Below are 22,861 nucleotides of genomic sequence, written 5' to 3' on the forward strand. Positions count from 1 at the left end.
CCAACTCGATCACATGCCTGCTACCTCTCCAGCTTCCTATCATTCTCTTAGCTCCCTCCCCAGCTTTGCTCCAGAGATCTGTCTTTTGACTATTCTTCATTAGTGCCAAATTCAGTCTTGCCTTGGGGTCTTGGCACACTCTGGTCCTTCTGTCCTTCCTGGCCCTTCTGCTCCCTCCCTCCAGGGCTACCCACTCATTCTAGCCACAACATGTGCACAGATACAGGCTTGATTCCTTTTTAACTCCCTGTCTCTCCCACAGATTCTTAAACCCACCAGGGTTTTTGTCCCCACATGTACATACCCAGAATTCACCACCAGCCCCAAACAGATCATCAGTAGGAACTTAAGGTGAAGAGTGAATAGCTGCCACTGTTTACCATGCTCCAGGCAACATCCCAAATGTCTCAGCATGCAACAGCATCAAGATTTTAACCACACTCATGTGTGTTGGAGACTCAGCATCTATTCTTTCCTAGTGAAAGTACCCTTAAGTGAGTAGCCGTGTCTGAGACATGACAGCAGGTGCCTGGAAATGTCCTCCTTGAAGGTGTGATGGCCAGATGATATCAGGGCCAAACTTGCCCATGGGAAGCTGCCCTTCAGGAGGCCGAGGGTAAATGGGTTTGGCCTTAACAAGAAGCCAAGCCACTCCCACCACCACTTAGGGCCACATCCTAGACAAGCAACAGCTTCTGCACTCCCAACACTCGGGGAACACTTCAGTTCTCTGCCACCTAATGCTGATCACAAGGAGAAATGGTCTGTGGCTTCCACTCCACCCCTTGAGGTGAAGGAAAAGCTCAGGACTCCCTACTTTGCACCATTCTGTGTATCCCACACATCCAGGTGGATCTTCTTTAAAAGCAAAATAATTTCTACCCTCAACCAGTGTTAATTATGTTTGGAATAAATTATGCCTAATCAGAAAAATGGTTAAATAGTCCTTGAACCAACCTGGACATACTACGGGACCATGTGCATGAAAACTGACCTTATTTCACCCACTATTTCACATAAATGACTCAGGAGTCTAGTTAATTTGCACTTAGCAAACAAGCCCACATTTAGGCATAGCCTCCAGCAAGGCTGGAGGAGAGACCAAGTTGAGGGACAGAGGTGGGAGAGAGTGGGCGTGAGTGGGCAGGCAAGCTCCTGACCTGCCCCCACCAATGCCTGAGACTCTGGGGGGACCTAAGGCCAGGGAAACGTCACCCACTGAGAGTGCAACAGCGTGCCCTGCTCAGTGTTGTCCCATATTCACATTAACAGGACTGTACCTTCTGCCAGTGCCTGATGTGTCCTGCCTCCATGTTACTGTCACCCATGATCACCGTGCACTTCCCATCACAAGAAAACAGTGAAGGCAGCTGGGCACGGTGATGCACACCTGTAATCCCAGCAACTGGGGAGCCTGAGGCAAGAAGATCGCAAGTTCAAGGACAGCCTCAGCAACTTAGCAAGACTCAACATAAAAAGCAAAAAAGATTGGGGATGTAGCTCAACCACCTGTACCAAATAAGTACCGTGTTTGTGTGTGTGTGTATACACATGCCCACTTCTCCACTTACACACACACACACACACACACACACACATACTCCCTTGCAGTGGTTCAGAGGCGAGGACCATTCTAACCAACCACACCTGCCATCCTAAATCACTTACCTATCTCCATCACAGCACCAGGCCTCTGCCCGCGCGATGCTCCTGTCCCAGCCACCCCCAAAACCTTGCCATTGCCCGAGCAAAGCCTGCACTTCCAGCCTCCATCTCTCCCTTTTAAGCCTCTGCTAAAATCCTGTTTCTTTAGCCTCCTCTTAAATATCAGTACCCGTAACTCCTCCGCATCCCGGTACCCCTTCCTTTCACCTCGTCCGGCAGGTGGAGTCTGGGGTCTGCCCAGGCCCCTCCCCCAGGCCGTCTCCCCTGTAAGGGCTCCTGCTCATGCACACTGCGGTCCAAACACCTCTCCTCTCCTCTCTTCCCCCAGAGCAGGGGTGGTGTGGAGGGTGTCAGAATCTCTCCCCTCACAGCTGCTGAATGAAAATGGAGAGCTGGTGCGTGGAGACGTGAAACACCATGTCTCTCCACGCTTTCACACTCCAACCTACTAAAGGTCTGGTTTACACATGTGGTTTCTCCTTCGTGTCTCTTTATCAAAATGCAAACTCCCGAGGGCAGAGATCCTAGTCTGCTTTGTTTCTGCTGAACCCTCACCTAGTCTCTGAGGCGTGGTACCTGCTACACAGCAAGCCCTCCGTAAGTCACTGCTGCATCAATCTGTCTCACAACACAGGCATCTTTTAATACGCAGTACTCTGGCAAGTGTGAGAGTCCCCAAATCCATCAACAAATAACTGTAAAAATCCTGAGAGCAAAAAATAAAAATAAGAATCCTGGGAGCCAGGTGTGGTGGCGCATGCCTGCAATCCCAGCCACTTGGGAGGCTGACTTGGGAGGATCATGAGTTCAAGGACGGCCTTGGTGCCTAAGCAAGACCCCATCACAAAATAAAAATAAACAAACCCTGGGGACTCGCCCAGGGCCTGCATGCCTCCACCCAGCGGGTAACTGCCCATCTGCCCGTGGCCATGTCTTCCAAGCCTCCTCTTCACTAAATCAACCTGCAGGTGTGCTATGGACTGAACTGTGTCCTCCTAAAATTCATACACTGAAGTCCTAACCTCCAGTTCCTCAGAGTTGACTGCATTTGGAGATGGGATCTTTAAGGAGGTAATTAAAGTAAAATGAGGTCATATAGGGGGAGGCCCTGATTCAGTGTGAATGGAGTCCTTAAAAGAAGCCACTAAACCAGACATGCACAGAGGGACAACCATGTCAGGACACAGGGAGAGGCCAGCCAAGGAGAGAGGCCTGCAACCTCTTGACCTCTGACCTCTAACCTCCAGAACTGTGAGAAAATGAATTCTTGCTCCTTAAACTACCCAGCCATGGCAGCCCTGGAAAACTAACTCTCTGGGGAAAAACCCAAAGGGAATCATGTTTTGAGGGGGAAAAGGGTTGTTTTATTTTGTTGTTTTAAGGATACCCAGCCAAATATAAGCCAATCAACTGCTTGGTCAATGGTGTTGATGTAAAGTAAGGAGAGAGGGGGAAATAAAAGGAAAGAAAGAAACAAAGGCATAATATGTTGACATTTTGTATATTTGGTATTTGTAAGTCTTTAAAAAATTTTTTCAGGCCATTTTTTTTTTCCTTTAAAAAAAAAAAAGCAACCAACAGCAATACTCTGTACAAGTATAACAAACATTAGAAATATGCATCATTCCAAAATAGTTACAAGAAAATTACAGTTTAGAGTCCACATCAACATGTCCTATTCATATGTGCCCCCAAGGGAGAAAAAGCTACAGTATGTTAAACACACAGCTGCTACACAGTAGTCGGAAAACTCAGGAACTTGGACTTTTGAGGCAAATCAACATCAGTCACCAAGACTTTGTTTAGCTCAACAAGCGCAATCAAGCATTTCAAATAATAAAATAAAAACCAGGCTTTTTCATCCCCAATGAAACACAAATATGAATCAGCTGCATAGTTGACCCCACCCCACCCCCACCCCCCAGAGCCTCTGACTTTACAAAGTACAAATCCAGTGGAGTCAATTATGCTGGGAAAAAAAAAAAAAGAAAGAAAGAAAGAAATTATACCGAAGTCTGGCTGGAGGTCACAATGTGGCCACGGGGAACAGACACCAAATGTCACTTCCCACGGGTGCCAGTCGTCACTAGATTCAACTTTGGAGGCGGAAAGTTTTTCTCTTGGGAGAAGACAGTGATGGCCCAAATCCCCCGGACCAGCTGGCCCCAATCTTTAGCCCTTTCATGGACAGCGAATCCCACACTGGCTGCTTTTCTATGTGCAACTGCAAATCCTGAGCAGGGAGCTTGAACCACCCCCATGGCTCCAAAGGACTCTCCCAGTTCTAGTTCATCTTCCTGGGAGGGCCTCGGGCAGAAGCTCGGAGCACCCGCCCCCCCGCCTATCATCACTATTTACAAATTCATCTTCCCTTTCCAATAACTGTGCTAGAAATACCCTGGCCACCCCCAGTGACCCCGTCCCCAGTCCTCTGCAGGCTGCAGAGCAGCATCATGACCTTCGTGTGACCTGCCCATTTGGAATTCCAGACCGCTCTGCCACAAGCCTTCCTCCCGGGATTGGGAGGGACGTTGGAGAGTGGCTTGCTGGGGCTGCTGCCCGACTATTTCCCAAGCCCTAGCCGAGCCAGGTGGGGGAGGAGGAGGGCTTCTGTGCTTTGCATTTTCATATGAGATGTTTACAATTGTGTTGCCTTAATCTTCTGGGGGACTCTGATATTTTAAAGGACATTTTTTAGAGGCAAGTCCTTTCCTCTGATCTCTCCGTGGCAGCAGTGAAGACACAGCAGGGCTCAGAAACTGCATGGGACTTCACACCTCAGGCACGAATGGAGGAGTGTGGCCCGAGAGCGGCTGCTGGGACAGGGAGCTGAGCGGAGCCTGGGACTCTCCGCGTCCTGCGTGAGTTGGGGCAGAGCAGTGCAAAGGTGCAGGAGCAACACACCCAAACCCAGCTCCACCCCACACCCAGGACAGTGTGGCTTCCCTGGTCCCCACCTACAGAGCCACAGCCCTCTGTGACGTGGAGCCAGGAGGGGCCAACCTAGCCTGTCCACCCCATGCCCTGGAGGGCCTGACACTGAATGAACTGCTTCCTACCAAAGAATGCCAAGGATTCAGCAAAAAGTGCAATTTCCATTTGAGAAGCAAAATTCTCCCCAAATCATGAACCACCATGACCTCTCCTTTGAATCCTTTCAGTACCTCAAAGGGAAAGGGGGACAAAAGACATACAGCATGAAACCTCTGAACCACATCGAGGGCTCTCAGTACATTGAGGGTCATCCTCTATAACCCCCAAATACCCACTAACATGTCCAGTCAGTTCTCAAAGTGCCGGTTAGGTGAGGAACATGGCAGCATCGGGAGGCAGGCTCCCTCGGGCCCACAGTGACCAGGGAGGCAGAGGCGGCCCCGCTCCCATTCACAACGGGACACAGTCCTGAGTGTGCAGCAGGATGTGTTACTGTGGGAAGCGGCCACAGGACTCCAGGGACTCGGTGATTCCTTCATAAGACCTTGTATACTTCATTGCCTACTGGAAAACAAACTCGAAACTTCTTCAAAATATAACCTGAGCCACAATGTAAAAGAAACAAATCCTTTCATGTTAATGCCTTGAGAAGTTTACAGATTATGTACCAATAAAATAAATCCACATAAATTCTGAAATCCTTGGTGAATACACACCTGAAGCAAAAAAAAAAAAAATTAAATCTACATTTTAAAAAATCAAAGTAATTACAGCAGCAGTATAGTGAAAAGAGGTTTTAAAAATAATAATTACATCTTTGATACAAATCAGACTCTGTACACCTCAAATCATAGGAATGACTGTTGTAAGAGTTTAGTATTTATATATACAGTAGATACCGATATGTGTCACTGCAGATAGAGACTAAAGCCAGTGGATTTGGGGGGAGAGGGGTTAATCTGATACTGAATTCACACTGAAGTGTTCACAGATTGCCACACTTTTAAAAACACACACGCACACATATACACAGACACACAGACACACATAACATGCCAACCTGAGTAAAACATTACTAAAAACCCAGAGCATCATGAATCACTAAGTCACATATTGCACCTTTAAATAATCCTTCTTACCAAAGACAGAAATGAGAAAAGGGTTGAGACAGGGACAAGGAAAGGATTTATGTCACCATAGGATTCCTCTGCTTCTCCCATCCCCACCCGCAGAAGTTCTCACTGTGATATTTTAGTTTCCATTCTCACCCAACCAATGGGCTGAAAATGTTGCCAACAGAAGTCTTTGGAGAAAACTGGGAGGGAAAAAAAAGGAAGAAAGAAATGGAGCACAGATGTACGTGGGGAGGGAGGGAGCAAAGAAAGAGGCCTCCTCAAGTCAATGAGAGCAGGAATGTTAGCGAGAAGGCGAACCTCCGATGCTAAACTATTGTTTAAATATTCCACGTATTCCAATTATGAGATTCGATACAAAAATAGAGACATCTACTGAGTTTTGCCTGTGGAAGCATAATTCAGAAAAGGCACATGTTCAAATAGAAAACTTATGCGGGAGAGGCACCGCATCCCCCTCCCTACACGAGAATCACCCACAATTATGTATTTTCCATCAGCTAGATTCCAAGATACAGTAGGTAAAAATAGACCTCTGATACTTAAAATATATTCAACCCAACACAATCCTGGCTTTAGCATGTGAATCATATAAAATAGTCTCTTAAAAAAAAAAAAAAAAAAAAAAAAAAAGGAACCTGTTTTGAAAAAGGAAAAAAAAAAAAAAAAAAAAAGTCATAGCTCACTTTTCCTGGTTTTCCACAATTCTCCAAGGGGGGAGGGGGGGGTGAACTCATCCCATTGGTAACAGGAATGCAGGTGATTTGCTCCACCCATCCACAGCCCTGAAAGCCCCAGCTTCTCCTCTGTCATGTTTGACATGCGCAGCTTCACACCCTCCAAAGTAGTTCTAACAGAACAGAACACAGAATTGAGATAAGAGACGCATGAAGACACGTCAACATCGGGGCGTTTTCCTTTGCTGTGGGTGCGACGGTCTGGTTAGCTTCAGAAAGGATTTGCTTTGGAATTAGGCGATGTAGCCATTGGTCTTCCCAAACATGCTCACTGGCTCGAGGTTTTCATAGATTGTCATTGCAGTTGTATTCTGGTAGATGAGATCGACTTTGGAGTCTTTCTGGGATCTGATAATATCCAAAACACACTGATTGAGGAAAACATACTGGTCCTGATAGAAAAAAGGAGAGAGTCGATGAGCACCCACAGGACCTTCAAACAGATCATCCCATCACCAACCACCCAAACTCCATCCCACACAAGAGCAAATAGCAAGCATGTTTTAAGAGGTCAACAACATTCTGGTAAAAATCTGAAATCACAGACAGCAAGATTTCTACATCAGTGATTCTCAACCCAAGAGGCACACTCTCTCCCGCACTCCCCACGGGGACATATCAGAATCTGGGGGAAAGGCAAAGGAAAGATGTGGAGGAAATGATACACAGACATCCAAAAACTAACAAGCCCAGCAAGATTTCCTGGGCTAGGGAAGCTGCACAGAAGAAGTAAATCTAATTCTCAAGAGAGAAGGTGGGATAAAGGGGTGATCAGGTGAAAAGCAGTGAGAACCACATCAGGATCTGCAGGTAGCCATTCAAAAAGAAGAGGACGGGCTGGGGTTGTGGCCCAGTGGCAGAGCGCTTGCCTAGCATGTGTGAGGCACTGGGTTTGATCCTCAGCACCACATAAAAATAAATAAATAAAAGTATTGTGGCTATCTACAACTAAAAACACATCTTAAAAAAAAAGAAGATGAGGAGGAGAAGGAGGCGGCCTGGCACTGTGGCACATGCCTATAATCCCAGTGGCTTGGGAGGCTGAGGCAGGAGGATCATAAGTTCAAGGCCAGTCTTAGTAACTTAGAGAGGCTAAGTACATTAGCAAAACTCTGTCTCAAAATTAAAAAAAAAAAAAATACAAGGAGCTGGGGGTGTAGCTCAGTGGTTAAGCACCTCTGGATTCAATCCCCAGTACCAAAAAAAGAAAGAGGTGTATGCCAACACAGAGAGATAACCATAATCCTTTAAGAGAAAAAAAAAATCATGAGGAAGCATTATGCAGAAAACAGGATCCAAAGAATCTATTCCATGTGAGTGAGGCTGTATGCATACTGACGTACATGAAGCAGCCTATAAAGTCAGATTTCAGACTAGACACCTTGACGGCCTCCAGGAAGCAGGTTTGCAAAACAAAGGGAAAACTATGTTCTATAAACTCCTATACTGCTAAATTTTTTTAATATGACTAAGTACTGTTTTCAAAACATAAAAAAAGGGACCCCCCAAAAAAATCCACAGGCACAAGATTTCTGTATTTCTCAAAAGAACATAAAAGACTGAGAGGCGACTCTATATAATTATAGCAGAAAAATGAAAAATGTAACATGGGAGGTAAATTTCACTTTTTTCACTCAACCACAACAGTTCACCTTGAAGCACACGATGTACCAGGCTTCCAGAACATTCCCTGCTGCACTCAAACACACAGTGCATATTCATAGGGTTCTAAATCGGTACTGGGCAACAGTCTGACACAAAATTAATATTCTGCTCTCATCTTGGTCAAGGCGCTTCGCCCCTCTGAGGAAGGCTAGTCTCCACTATATTCTGATGAGAATGTGCCCTGAAAACAGTTTATCAGGAACATTTCAGGGAAAACAAATCCAACAGTCCTGCACACATTCCCCGGTAGACACTCAGCGTTCATGTTGTTCCACTGGTCAGTCACCTCTGTAGCCCTGACAACGAACTTGTGTTCTCTAACAGCTACGGGGCTGGTGGGGACAAACTCCTGCACTGAGGCCTAAACAGCTTCATGCTAGTCCCTTAGCCTCCATGTTTGAGAAGGCTGCTGTGTCGGCTTACTTTAAAGATGGTCAGATCTTTACAAACAAAGAGTGAAAGGACCAGTTTTACAAGATTAACACCTGGACCCAGAAGTTTGGAGACTTGACAAAGATCACTTGATCAGTTAGAGGCAGCACAGTGAAGACTCCAGGTAGTTCCAGGACTAGGATCCGTACCATTACATCACCTGTATCAGGATGCTTAATTCCAACTCAGTTTAGGATTTGCAAAGAAATTCAGGGTTACTCTACCCCCAAGGGCCAGAAAGATGTGGAAGGGTGAAATATTTTAACATGAGCACGTGACAGACACAATGCGACCTTCCAGAAGCGGGAAGGGCGGGGTGTGACGCCCACCACGGACCCTGGCCTCACCTCTGTCTGCACCATGAGAGGCCTGTGCATCCGAAGGTCGTACACGACGCCGTACACGTCCACCATGCTCTCGTTCTCTATCTGATAGATAAGACGGTCGATGGCAATGAAGGTGCCCGTCCTTCCAACCCCAGCACTGAAAGAAAGGGAAAGAAGCCCATCACCAGGGTCACCGCGTGCCCCCGTCTGTGCTTATTTCTTGCTCTTCTCCACCGTCACCGTTGGAGGGCCATGGCCAGGATCGGCAAACACAGGCCCAACTGAAACCTCAGCAAGTCAGGCTGCACTAGCTGGAGCCTGGGGCCTGAGACCCAAACTCGCTTTTGAGTTAAATGTCTTAAATAAAATACCCTGCCAGGATCCTTGCTTATCCCACTCCAGTTACTACCCTAACCTAGGAGAACAAGTTTTTATTCCCTCATATGACAACAAAGCTCCTCCTCCTTTCTTCAGTCCTAAATTAATTCCTTTAGCTTTAAAGCTCACATCTTATTGTTCTAGAGTAGAAGTGGGCACACTTTTTCTGCAAGGGCCAAAGAGTAAAGATCTTCAGCTTTGCAGGCTGTAATACCACTGGAGCATCAAAGCAACCATAATGGTATGTAAACTAGTGGGCCCAGCTGCGTTCCACCGACATTTTATTAGTAAAAACAGGCCACAGTTTGCCAACGACTACTCAAGCACCTTGGAGCTTTGGGAATAAGTCCAGATCTTTCTTGAATTTGTAAATGGCTGTTGCAATCCCTCTTACGCGCTGTTTTTGTGAGCTGCTCATAAATATATCCTTACGTGTGAAACTGTCACACGTGAAGTGCCATCTGCATACCTGCAATGCACCAGAATGGGTGACTCGGGAGGACTCTGCTTCATGTAGTCACGAACAAGGTATCGAAAGTTGATGAGCAGGTCGGTGGTGTCGGGTACGCCATGGTCCGGCCAGGAGGTGAAATGGAACTGACGCAGCGGGTGACTCTCACTTGTCTGGATCTACAAGCCGACAGAGGGGTCAGAGTCAGAGAGAAGGGCTGATTGACAACGTCACGAAGGTCAGTCAAAGGGAGCAGAGCTGGCGCGCCGCATGCCGGGGACAGACCGACAGGCACCGCAGCAGGAGTGGCTGTGACTAGAAAAGGACTTCACACAGTACAACAGCTGCTGCGGTTCTAGGACATCCTTTATCTCGCTCGTCAAATCCTCACAAAGTATGCAAGAGGGAGGGTTTAACAGCCCTCCTTCCAGACGAGGGACGACAGGTCGGAGGAAAGTGAGTGGCTTCCCCGACGTGCACCTCAGATGCGGCCAAGTATCTGCTCCTCCTGCCTCGAGGTCAGATCTTTTCTTCCCTTTCTGGTTGCTGGCCAATGAAGGACTTGCGTCCTTGAACCTGCACCTCCTGAGAGCTTCAAAACCCCACTCCTAAGCCCACCTGGAGATGTCACTGACCACAAAACCAAAAGTAATTTACCCAAATAAAACCATGAGGATCCACATCTCCTAATTGATCAAGTCCTCCAGAGAGTCCAACAGAGGGACAGGCAATTAGCAAGCACCAAGTGTTATGGTTTGGACGTTGAGTGTCCCCTGAAAGCACACGTGTGCAAGAGCGCGAGAAGGTTCAGAGGAGAAATGACTGGGTAAGGGAGCCTTAACCTACCCGTGAATTAATCCCCACAGTGATTAACTGAGTGGTAACTGAAGTAGCAGGGTGTGGCTGGAGGGCATGGGACAAGGGACGTGCCTTTGGGGTACGTATTTTGTATCTGGAGAGTAGAGATTCGCTCTCTCTGCTTCCTGATCACAATGCGAGCTGCTTCCTCTGCCACACTCTTCCGCCAGGATGTTCTGTCTTACCTGGAGCCCCAGGAGTGCAGCAGCCTTCTATTGTCGCCACCCGCGGTAACAATCCTACGGATATTTGTTACCGCCTGCAGCAACAATCGCACGGGTATTTATCGGAGGTGGACTGGAAACTGAGCTACTTCTATTATCTTTCTCTTTAGTGCGCTGCTTTCTTGCTTGTTCATTAGTTTATAGAGGAAGAGAGGCTTACTTGCTTTTAGAGGAAGTTTTACAGGAAGACAGGGTTTGCTTAGAGCTTAGAGGAAGAGAGACTTTGCTTATCAGGAAAAGAGACTTGCTACACTTTCAGAGAGGCTACTATTATCAGAGGAGTTATTTCTTAAAGGTCTGCTGCTTCTTCTTAGAGGTGCGTCCTGCATCCTGCGATCTTCATTCTGCGAGCTGCAACCTGCATTCTGCAATCTGCCATCATCAACCCGCAACCTAGAGGTATCTGCTTAGTCCTCCGCCCAGCGATCTATCAGAGGTGCTGCTTATCCTTTGTGCTTTTATAGGTGCGTGTCTTATATACCTAAGGCAGCCAATCATCTTAGGATTAGCACAATTGAAGCACGCCCCTCAGTACCAATCAAGAAAGAATGAGGAATATCTGTTGACCACTAGCGCAGAGGAGACATTAACTAATCAGGCAAAAGTAGATCACGCCGTGTTAACACTAGCTATGTGCTCAACGCCAGCCGCCATCTTAGAGTTACCCAAACATGTCTTCTGCATTCTATGGATTAAGACCTCTGAAATGGTGAGCCCTAAATAAACCTTTCCTCCTCTACAGTTGTTCTGGTTGGGTCCTTTAGTCACAGCAGTGAAGACGCTGACTAAAACACCAAGCAAATATTTACAATTGTAGGGTTTTAAGAAAGGATCCACCGCCCCCCCCCCCCAAAAAAAAAACAGTCCATGCCAACATCTAACAGATAGTAGAAAGCGGGTCGTTACAACAGAACTAGTTACTACGCCTACTGATTTCCTACCTCTGGCCAAACATGTACTTTTAAGGATCAGAACTGCCCCAGCTAGGGCCCCCCAACTGAGTCCTGGCCTCACCACCTGTACCCACAGATGGACTGCAGGCATCTCCATCTCTCTTACAAATGCTATCCTTTCAGGCTAATTTTTTACTATGTATTTATTTTAAAAGCAATGTCTTTACATTAATCAAAATTTGGAAAATAGTTGGAAGAAAGGACAGAGTGAGGTGAGAAGATACCCAGAAGCCTCATCACAAATAAACTTAACATCCCCAAATTTCACCAAAAGTATTCATCCAAGGAAAGGGGAGAAGTAGAAGAAGAGAGAGAGGGAGAGAAGAAATCCCAGAAAGGAATACTTCTGACTGTTATTTCTGCAGAGGGGCTCAGGTTAGGGGTGTTGGTAAAAGGAAATTGTTAGCTCTATTAATATTCTCAATTTTTAAAAGGAGATTGTATTAGTGCATTTTGTGTCATCAAAAAATAATATTTTAGTAAATGCCATGTGGTATCCTGGATTGGATCCTACAATAAGAGAAGGCTTTAATGAAAAAACATGAAATCTGAATAAATCTGGAGTTTAATGAATGAAAAAAAATAACAGCAATTGCAATCATTTTAAATGATGTGGACAATTTGACCCACAGTTCCCCTCCACAAAGGCAAACTCCAAGCAGTAGAAACAACCAGGGATAAGCCACTCCATTTAAATGGGCAAAACATACAGAAATAAGCATGAAATATTTCAAAGTTGGTAACAGCTTTGACGGCATCTCCAGGGGAGGAAGTGAAATATTAATTGAGGCTAGAATCTCTAAGACATAGCAATAAGCAAAAAAGTAGCATTGCTTTTTTTCTAATATTTTTCTAAGTTGTCGACGGACATGTTTTATGTCTTTTTTTATTTACGCGTGGTGCTGAGAATTGAACCCAGTGCCTCTCACATGCGAGGCACATGCCCTACCACTGAGCTACAACCCCAGCCCCAAGAATCAGTATTTCTCATACAGCGCTTTACCTGTGACTTACAGAACCTTCAAGGATGATACTCCTTACAAACTAGAACGTAAACCCCCCAATGCCCATGAGAGTTGGCACCACTGAATCTACTGCCAGGCTTTTCTTTCATACACTGTTCATAACATGCATTAAATTTTGTCTCCTCGTGTGTCTCACTCACATAATGTTCTGACATCTCATGGTGATTACTGTCACCCCTCAGCAACCATGGGGGTTCTTGGACCCCCATGGATATGAAAACCTGTGGATGCAAGTCCCTTAAGTAACATGACAAAGTGTCTGCCAAGACCTACACACAACTTCCTGAACACAGTCATGCACAAAGTTTCAACGACAGACCACACACAGGATAGTGCCTACTGCATGACCTTGGTGTGCAACAGTTTGTACCATCAGGTTTGTGTAAGTACCTTCCATGATGTTCACACGCTGACACACTTCTCAGAACCTACCCATCATTAAACAACACATGACTATACTTTAAATCACCTCTAAATTACTTATAAAAAGGCACACTCATACATTGCTGGTGGGGTTGCAAATTGGTGCAGCCACTCTGGAAAGCAGTGTGTAGAATCCTCAGAAAACTAGGAATAGAACCACCATTTGACCCAGCTATCCCACTTCTTGGCCTATACCCAAAGGACTTAAAATCAGCATACTACAGTGGTGCAGCCACATCAATGTTCACAACTGCTAAATTCACAATAGCTAGATTGTGGAACCAACCTAGATGTCCTTCAACTGATGAATGGATAAAGAAACTGTGGTACATATACACAGTGGAATATTACTCAGCCATAAAGAAGAATAAAATTATGGCATTTGCAGGTAAATAGATGCAGTTGGAGAATATCATGCTAAGTGAGATAAGCCAATCCCAAAAAACTAAAGGCCAAATGATCTCTCTAAAAGTGGATGATGACACATAATGGGGGGGGCAGGGGGAGGGAGGCAAGAATGGAGGAAGGATGGATTGCATAGAGCAAAAAGAGGGGTGAGGATGGAATGAGGGAAGGAAAAATAACAGAGTGAGACAAACATCAATACCTATGTACATGTATGATTACACAAATGGTGTGACTCTGCTTTGTACTACCAGAGAACAGTTGTACCCCATTTGTGTACAATGAATCAAAATAAATTTTAAAAAAGGCTGAATGTATCTCTGATAAGTAAATGATGATACATAATGGGGGGTAAGGGAAGAATGGAGGAACACTGGATTGTGTAGCGGGAATTGAGGGGTGGGGAGGGGCAGGGAGAAGGAAAGATAATGGAATGAGACAAACATCATTACAACTATGTACATGTATGATTACACAAACGGTGTGACTCTACATTGTATACAACCAGAGAAATGGAAAGTTGTACCCCATTTTTGTACAATGAATCAAAAAATAAGGTTATAAAAAAATTACCAACGAAAAAATTTTAAAAAGACAAAGTACACGCTACATAAACAGTTGTTATACTGTATTGTTTAAGAATGACCAGAAAAAGAAGTTTATGCATCTTCAGTACAGATACAACTTTTTTTCTACATATTTTTCAAACTCAAGTTGGTCAAAGCCATGGATTTAGAACCCGGAGATACAGAGGGCCAGCTGTATATATAGTATGCAGCCATCATTACAAATAACTGAGGAACAATAGAGCAAGCAGCTCAGCCACAGTTTAGTCAGCCTTTCTCCAAAGGCTAGGCATGTGCATAGTTTCCAAATTCTTCATCCATTATAAATAATGCTGAGATTCACCTTTCTGACTAACGAGCCTGTATTATTTCTTTAGGGCAGAGACTTAAACTTGGAACCAGAAGATCAAACAGTTAAGCTGTTTAACTGCAAACAGTTAAACCCATTTACCCATCAGGAGGGATCAGTGCAATTTCGTGGCACTGCCTCTATTTCAAACGCAGAAGAGGAAGAAGGAGGAAGAAGGAGGAAGAAAGAAGAAGGAGAAAGAAGGAGGAGGAGGAGGAGGAGGAGGAGGAGGAGGAGGAGGAGGAGGAGAAAGAAGAAGAAGAAAGAAGAAAGAAGAAGAACAACAACAACAACATATAAACTTGATTCCTAGAATGCCAGCACAATTTAATTGGATTTGTGTTTGCAACTTTGGGGGTGAAGAGATGCAATGTGAATAGGCCCTGGAATCCTATTAATGTAACTCTTATCAGCCACTCCTAACAGCAATCAGCACCCCTGATGCCATATTCCCAAAAACCCAAAAGGCCTCAGCCTGTGACAAAAACTCCCTCAACAAATCACCTGGAAGAGTGAGGAAAGAATCACTGATGCAGGGCCACGCTCCTAAGACGCATTTTATTCAGGAAAAAATTATGAAATTTCTCTCCAGAAAATAAATACAAGGAGTTGCCTTAGAGTATATTTACATAAGGATTGTTTTATTCTGAAAAAAAAAAAAAAAGCAAAAAATGTTTTTCCCAAGGCAAAAAATAAAAAATAACCTACTAGTTAACATCAACCTAAAAAGTACACCCCAAAATTAGTAACTGGTGATTTTTTTAAGGTCTACCTATTTTCACCTCTTACTTACATTTTTCACTGTGAAATCTCTGATGGTCCATTCCGGAAGAACAACTTCGGATGTCATTGCCACGGTGAGATCCCCATAGTCCTGAGCCTGCTTGGAAGGCCAGTACTCCTCACACTTGGTCTGGAATAAAATTGCAAAGTTGCACTTTTTATGAAAGGACTCAGATCATACCAACCACCACCACTAAAGCTTCACAAGGAAGACCAGGTAACAGAAACCGGCATCGGGGACGGTCCCCTAGCAGGGCTCTGGGTTGACCCTTTCTGGCTTTTAATGTAGTATTCTTGCTAACTCCTTTAAAATCAGGAACTTTCTCATAAAAATCCAGACTTTTTAAAAATCTGCCAACACGGGGTCATCACCTCATTTCCTTCCTTCCCTTTTAAGTTTTACCACCGAGGAACATCCCAGCCCTTTCCATTTTATATTTTGAGACAGTATCTGGCTAAGTTATCCAGGCTGGCCAAGACCTTGTGCTCCTCCTGCCTCAGCCTCACCAATAGCTGAGATTACAGATGTGCACCACTGTGTCCCGTGCGACCATCGTTTCTGCACGAAAACTGATTTGGAGCCAAGCACCAGCTGTCTCCTGACTCGGGACACAGTCCCCTTTGGGCACTCCACGACTGCTCACTGAGCTAAACTCAGGTTGGCCCAAGCAGCCCCAAGAAGTGAGAACTGCTCCCAGCGCGTGCTAATACACCCCATTTGTAGTCCAAATACAGATGCCAGGAAAGGGGATCATGGATAAATCACTTTGAGATCTTCAATTTCGAAAAAGTTGGTGAGCAGATGTGAACAGAAATCAAAACCAAGAAACAACTCCTATTCAAGAACATCTGAATTTCCATTTGGCAAACATCTTACACACACGCATGCGCGCACACAACTTCCCAAGGTGTGTTCCATTGCTCGTGGTTTCAAACTTGACTGATAATATCTGACTTATTGGGGAGGTTTGTTTTCTTTTAAAAACAAATGCCGGGGTTTCCCCTCCAGAGACGCTGACTCTGACTGGGGAATCTGCTTTTTTTACGATCCTGGTGTTGGCAGCACTATTCCAAGAAAGAAGTGAGGACTGGGACACATTCTGACATAGATTTGATTCCCAGCTCCGTCCCTTTCCAGCCAGATTCTGTGGCTACTCTGTGAGCAAGTTATAAGGTTCTTCGAGCCTCCGTTTCTCCCTATATAAACTAATGATAATACTTCCCAGGGTGGATACAGGAAAAGAGTAACAAATACGGCAGTAACTTAGGCCCTAAGCAACTTAGTGAGATCCTGTCTTAAAATAAAAACTAAAATAAAAATTTTAAATTTTTTAAAGCTGGGGTGGCTCAGTGGCCAAGCACCCCTGGATTCAATCCCTGATGGGGGGTGGCGGGGGGGAGAATCATGCAATTCTAATGCAAAAAATACACTGGCTTCCTTCCCCTTTGACCCAATCAGTAACACCCACTTCTACCCTAACCTAAGATGAACAATGGCCCATCTAAATTCATCCTCATGTTCTCCATACATTTAACTGTCATTTTAGCTTGTCTAACAGTTATGATAATGTTCCATGTACAAGGCCCTGAGCTCAGCAGTACTATAAAGTTTATCTGCATTCATTAAATGAATCTTCTTCCGTGTCCTTGATAGTCTATTGTCCTAATGCGATAAGGACTGCAGAACCCAGCCTGCCTACCACAAGCAACCCAGTGCAGTCCACCATCACCTGCCGACCTTGTGACCTCCGCCATCCCCACCCGCTAGCACAGGAGTTTACCCACACTTGGAGCTGGTAACGTCTGGTAACTATGTTTTAAAGAACTACTTGATGATTCAGCCACATTCCTAAGACACAATACTAGGTTAAAAGAAGAGGTTTAAAAAGCCTCTGTATAATTTCTACTATGAAATAACAGTCATATGTGTGTGTGTATGCATTTATACACATTCACAGAAATTTTAGTTTAAAAAAAAAAAAAAACAGAAAAAAAGAACAGTGAGCAAAATAAGAGTTTTACTTGCCATCAAGACTCTTTTTAAGAACTTTTTTTAAATGACACCTGATGAGTTCCCACTGTCACCTAGGACAGTGCCAACTTGAAGTGAGTACCATGGACATCAGCTGCATCACCTGGCACCTGCCAGAAATGCTGTTCTCAATGAGAAATGGGGCAGAACCACCCTCCAGGTGATTCTGAAGGATATGCAACTGTGAGAACTGCTGGCTTAAGGAATCAATTCCTATTCCTCAAGAAATAAATCTACATTCTTTTTAAATCAAGAATGCAGCTCAGCAGTACAGCATGTGCTTAGCATCTGCAAGGCCCTGGGTTCAATTCCCAGCAACAAGAGCAAAAATTCATTGAGTAACATCCGGCACAGAAGTTTTGAATTCAGCACGTTTTTCTATCCTCCTCATATCCATTTATGGAAATACAGAATCTTATTACTAGAAGAAATCTATTGTTGATGGAAACAGTAGGAGGATTCCAGCCACGGGAAGAGTTGCTACTGAAACTTATCTGGGGATAAGACTGAGATTTTGCTTCAAGAAAGGACGTCAGTGCTAAAATCTAAGTTTGAAAATCACCAAGTTGGTGGAATCTCTAAGCTCAGAGATGAAGAAGCCGTCTACTTACTGACAGGGTGGGTTGTTCACATGCACATAACTGATTGTGGACAGAGCTACACATCTCTGTTAGTTTAGATATGCAGTGTCCACCAAAACCTCGTGTGTGAGACAATGCCAGAATTTTCAGAGGTGAAATGATTAGATTATGAGGTGTAAGCTAATCAATGGGTTAATCCACTAATGTGGATTAACTGAGCAGTAACTGTAGGCAGGTAGGGTGTGGCTGGAGGAAGTAGGTCACCAGGATGTGCCTTAGGGTTTACGTTTTATCCCTGATGAGCAGAGCTCTCGCTCAGCTTTCTGACTGTCAGGTCCTGAGATGCTTTCCTCTGCCGTGCCCTTAAGCCAAGATGATGACCGGCCTCACTTCCAGCCCACACTATGGAGTCAGCTGGCCACAAACTGAACTCACAAAACTATGAGCCAAGGTAAACCTTTTCTCCTCTAGGTTGTTCCTGTCAGGTCTTCGGGTCATAGTGACAGAAAAGTTAACTAAAATGATTTCACTGGAGACTGCACAGAACTAACCCAACTCCTGCTACTTACTAACTCCAGCAGCAGTGACTCATTGAAATTGAGGATGTTGCTATTTGTACACAAATGAACAGAATGACAAAATCGAATTTTTTCAAAATTAAAAAAAAAAATATGACGTGCAAAGTAACAGAGAGACTTTTAGAGAAGAGGCAGGGAATCTGGGGGAGGGGAAAGGGAGGATAATGGGAAAGTGAACATAATCAAAATATGTTATCTGCATGTACAAATAAACACAAACCCATTATCCTGCATAATTAAAACATTAATGAAAATTAATAAAAGGTTAAAAAAAAGAAGAAAACACTTTTAAGGAATAAAAAGAAAATAAAGTTCTAAGAACAAAGATGGTAATGTCTAGGAGGAGGTTTTTTTAAAAAGACAGTTTCTAAGATACCTGCACCACAATAAAAAAAATAATAATTAATTAATTTAATTTGATTGCAAGATTTTTAGATACTTACCCTTCCCTGTTCAACACATTTGGTCAACATAACAATGGCATAGACATTTTTCTCCCAAACCATACGCCAAAAATCCTTCAAAGTGTTGGGTAAGGGTCCTTGTGTGGCAATAAAATCTTTCTTGGAATGATAGCCCTAAAGACAGGAAATACATACTCGGTGTCAAAACAAACCAGAAAGGAGCACCTGACGTTTCTGTTGTAACAACCCAGTACTATGAGTCATCCGTCCACTTACCGGCATGTAGTTGGCATTAACATAGTCATCGGTGGAATGGGTCTGGACCGAAAGTTTGACACGAGAAATATCATCTGTGACATTAGAAGGAGAAATCGAGGTTAAGGAAGTTGCATGCAGGGAAGAAAACAGAAGGACAAGACCCAGGACATGTCTCTGGGAAGACGGGCAGCTTGGCTTCCTATACACAAGCTCATTTAATCCCACAGTTACCCTATGTGACTGCAGCACAGAGGCCACACAAGTGGAGCTCCTAAGTGGCAGAGACGGGGTTAGACCCCAGGCAGCCAGCTCCTAACCACATCAGTCCCCCTGCTCAGACACAGCAAGCAGCCCCGGGCGTCTGCCAAGAGCAGGAGCAGGAGATGGAGATGTGACAAGCTTTTACCCTGTTTTACAGATGAGGAAACCAGGGCTTATGGAGATGAAGTGACGTATCCAAATCTTTACATCTGGTGAGCGGCAGAAAATGCAAAATTAATGCCTGTTCCACCACAGGTAGATGTCTGAGTGAACCTTTTCTACCCTGCGTCTAATCTTACAGAAAAAGCACTAAGTTCAAGAAAAAACTGAATGTATAAGACTATTATGAGCATAAGTGTCTAAAGTACTCGTGTTTTCTAAATATTATCATTTTCAAAAACAAGACACACAAACTTGCCTGATTTCCCAGCAGTGAAATAACCTTAGAACTCCAAGTGTCAGGATGGGCCTTATGTGGCACCACCTGGGCTTCCCTATCTCTGCCCTCACCCACCTCACCTTCTCTGGGACAAAATAACACAGCAAAGCTAAACCTAGTTACCAGAGTGAGTCTCAGCCAAAAGTCTTCCAGTAGAAACAATACCCAGACACCAATTCCCAGCACTCTCTCCAGATCTGAAACTCTCCACAGATGTTCACAAGAGCAGGCTGATAATCTGAGGTGACCTCAGAAGCAGCACTAAGGCAGCTCCCCCAGCCTACTCCAAAAAGATTTCTCTCAGAACAGGGGTCAATACTCCTTGTCAAGTGTAAGGGGAGGAAATGAAAAACAAAGAACCCAGGAGCTCCAGAAAAATGCTGAGACTAAACTGAGAAATTAAATGTGTTAATCCAGGAAAGAAAAAACATGGCTTCAAATTGAAAAGACAATGTCTCTGAACATCCTGATGTACAAATTACCTGCAAGGTCTGGGTCAGCTAAATCAGAACATGGCTGCAACCCACTTGCATCTCTCTCTGGGCCCTAACTCCCACCCCAAAGAGAGACCACAACAAACTTTCGTCCAATCGCCAATGTAACAAATGATTCTCCTTTTAAACTCAATTTGCTATTATCCCTGCTGGTCGTGAGGCAAAATTAGTAATTCTTAAAACTAGAAAGGAACCCAAATGTAACCCATATTCAGCAAGGGAACGTGCTCAGCCAATCAGAAGAGTGTCTGGATGAGCAGGAAGTGTGACTGGCCTGCTCTGCCTCTGCCCACCTTCATCCCGAAACTCGACACACTGAAATAAAGGGGCTGAGAGGCAGACAGCAGGGTTAAGAGCACACACTGGTTTTCCCTGAGGAGACGCACAGGCACGATCCAGAGCCGGTTCTGCCATTCCTGCCTGTGTGGTCCTGAACAAATCGCCTACGCTAGGTGCTGCATGTTTCTCATCTGCAATGAAAATATTCTACTACCCACTCCATAAGGTGATCCTGAGGACTAATTATAAGCGACATCAGCATTTAACATACAGGAGGGGACCACCGAATAGTTCTAGAAGGGTGGATATTAGTTAGAGCCACTATTCCCCACCCCTGGTAGAGATGTGCAGGCCAGCAAAAGAAAAAAGGGAAGAGGACGTGGGCGAAGTCTTACAGGGCAGAACGTTATTATAGCGATTCTTTCCTCTGTTCTCAGCCAGCTCAGCTGTGTATTTGGGTAGACTAATTCCAACAAGCTTCAGATCCTGAAAGCAAAATGAATGCATTGTTTAGTCCTCACATATTATTTACCCTGAGCACAGAGTGTATCAGGACAAAAGGGGGAATGCAGAGGTGATTTATCATGTGTCCCCCAAAAGATAGGCTGAAGGTCTAACTCTCAGTACCAATGATAAGTGGGATCTTACTGGAAAATTCTGTAATTGTAGATGTCATCAAATCAAAATAAGGTCATGCTAGAAGAGGGTGGTCCCTTAACCTGTGGTCCCTTAATGTGGGTGGTGTCAATATAAGAGGAAAAAGAGGCAAAGAGACACAGACACCCCAAGGAGAGGCCATGTGAAGATGGAGCGAGAGATTAGAGTGATGCTACCACAAAACCAAGGAACAACCAGGACCACCAGAAGCTGTGGGTGGGAAGGAAGGACCTCCCCTAAAGGATAAGGAGGGGGCAGGCCCAGCCAACACCTTGACTTTGGACTTCTGGCCTCTAGAACCACAAGACAACAAATTTCTGTTGTTTTAGCCAATTGCAGTGATGCCTGCCTGTAATTCCAGTGACACAGGAGGCTGAAGCAGGAGGACTGAAAGGTTGAGGCCAGCCTCAGGAACTGAGCAAGACCTTGACTCAAAATAAAAAATAAAAAGGGCCAGGGAACTTGTCAGTGGTACAGCACCCATAGTACAAAAAAAAAAAAAAATTAAATAAATACATTTCTGTGTGCTTTAGTCCCAGAAAACCAACACCAACACAGAGCTTAAAGAAGATAAGAAGGCCAATTCCTGCCTTCCAGGGGCCTGCAACCTAGAGGAGAGGGGTAGATAGAAATCACCAAGATGACAAGCAGAATTAAACCAATGATGCAGGTGGAAAACAGCAACACGTCATAAGTGGAACAGGGCAGTCTAGGGACAGACACTGCAAAGGACAGGCAGACTTCAAGTGCCCCCAGGGGGGTCTGAGGAAAGGCCATGGAGGAGGTAGGTCTGAGCTGTGCCGGGTGGTGAGCAGGATCTCAGAGTGTAGACAGGGAGCCCCGCAAAGGGCAGCACATGGAGGACCAGCGTGCGGGGGCATCCTGAGCAGGGCAGTCCCTGGGCTGGTTTGGGGGACAGAGCACGGGAGGACTGGAACTCAGATGCTGGGGGGTGCAACTCCTTCCACAGGGCTGCACATAACCCTCCAGGTCAAACTTGGAGACCTCTTAATGCCCCATCTGGTTTACCTCTAGCTCATGCAGGGTGCTGGTTATTCTGTTCAACAGTCTCCCAACTCATATGCCCAGTTTCTCTACCTCTCTGGGTGATCCTCGGATATCAAGACTAAACACATCATCTACTAAAGTGACGGTCCATCCAAGCACTCAGGGTCAACAATGGGATCCCCAAGGAACAGGCACAAGTTTCATCCCTCTAACACAGTTAGGCATCTCTTACCCAGAGCTTCACCATAACCCCAAAACAGCTGGCTTCCCGACACTCGGGAGAAAACACAAAGCAATGGAAAACAAACTTTGCAACCATGTACCTCATATTCCTCTGCGAACCCACAGTTCGAGTCGGCTTGCTGTTTCTTAAAATAAGTCTCAAAATTCTCCACTCTGATTAACTTAGATCTAAGAAAACAAAACAACTTATTAGTATTTGGTTTACATCCACTGACATTCGTGCTAAAAGTAGAAAAATGTAAGTTACAAAAAAAAAAAAAAAAAGGTGTTACTCACTTTTTAGGTCTTCGTCATAGAAGGGGAAAGAAAAAAATAAGCAA

The 22,861-nt window shown here is 44.8% G+C and overlaps 1 protein-coding gene across 1 annotated transcript in view; it reads right to left on the bottom strand.

The window, feature by feature from the left end:
* Positions 1–3,150: 3,150 nt before the first annotated feature.
* The window catches only part of PTPRJ (protein tyrosine phosphatase receptor type J), a 49,967-nt gene continuing 30,256 nt past the window's right edge, over positions 3,151–22,861 (bottom strand). The window contains exons 15-22 of the mRNA XM_079105054.1: positions 22,622–22,709; positions 21,029–21,119; positions 19,179–19,252; positions 18,942–19,076; positions 15,318–15,437; positions 9,740–9,900; positions 8,914–9,049; positions 3,151–6,861 (exon numbers count right to left, since the gene is read on the bottom strand). Coding sequence (XP_078961180.1) covers positions 6,703–6,861; positions 8,914–9,049; positions 9,740–9,900; positions 15,318–15,437; positions 18,942–19,076; positions 19,179–19,252; positions 21,029–21,119; positions 22,622–22,709 — 964 coding nt within the window. The 3' untranslated portion in view covers positions 3,151–6,702. The remainder of the gene's footprint in view (positions 6,862–8,913; positions 9,050–9,739; positions 9,901–15,317; positions 15,438–18,941; positions 19,077–19,178; positions 19,253–21,028; positions 21,120–22,621; positions 22,710–22,861) is intronic.

This window comes from Sciurus vulgaris (genome assembly GCF_902686455.1).
Source record: "Sciurus vulgaris genome assembly, chromosome: 11".
In the NCBI taxonomy this organism is placed as follows: Eukaryota; Metazoa; Chordata; class Mammalia; order Rodentia; family Sciuridae; genus Sciurus; species Sciurus vulgaris.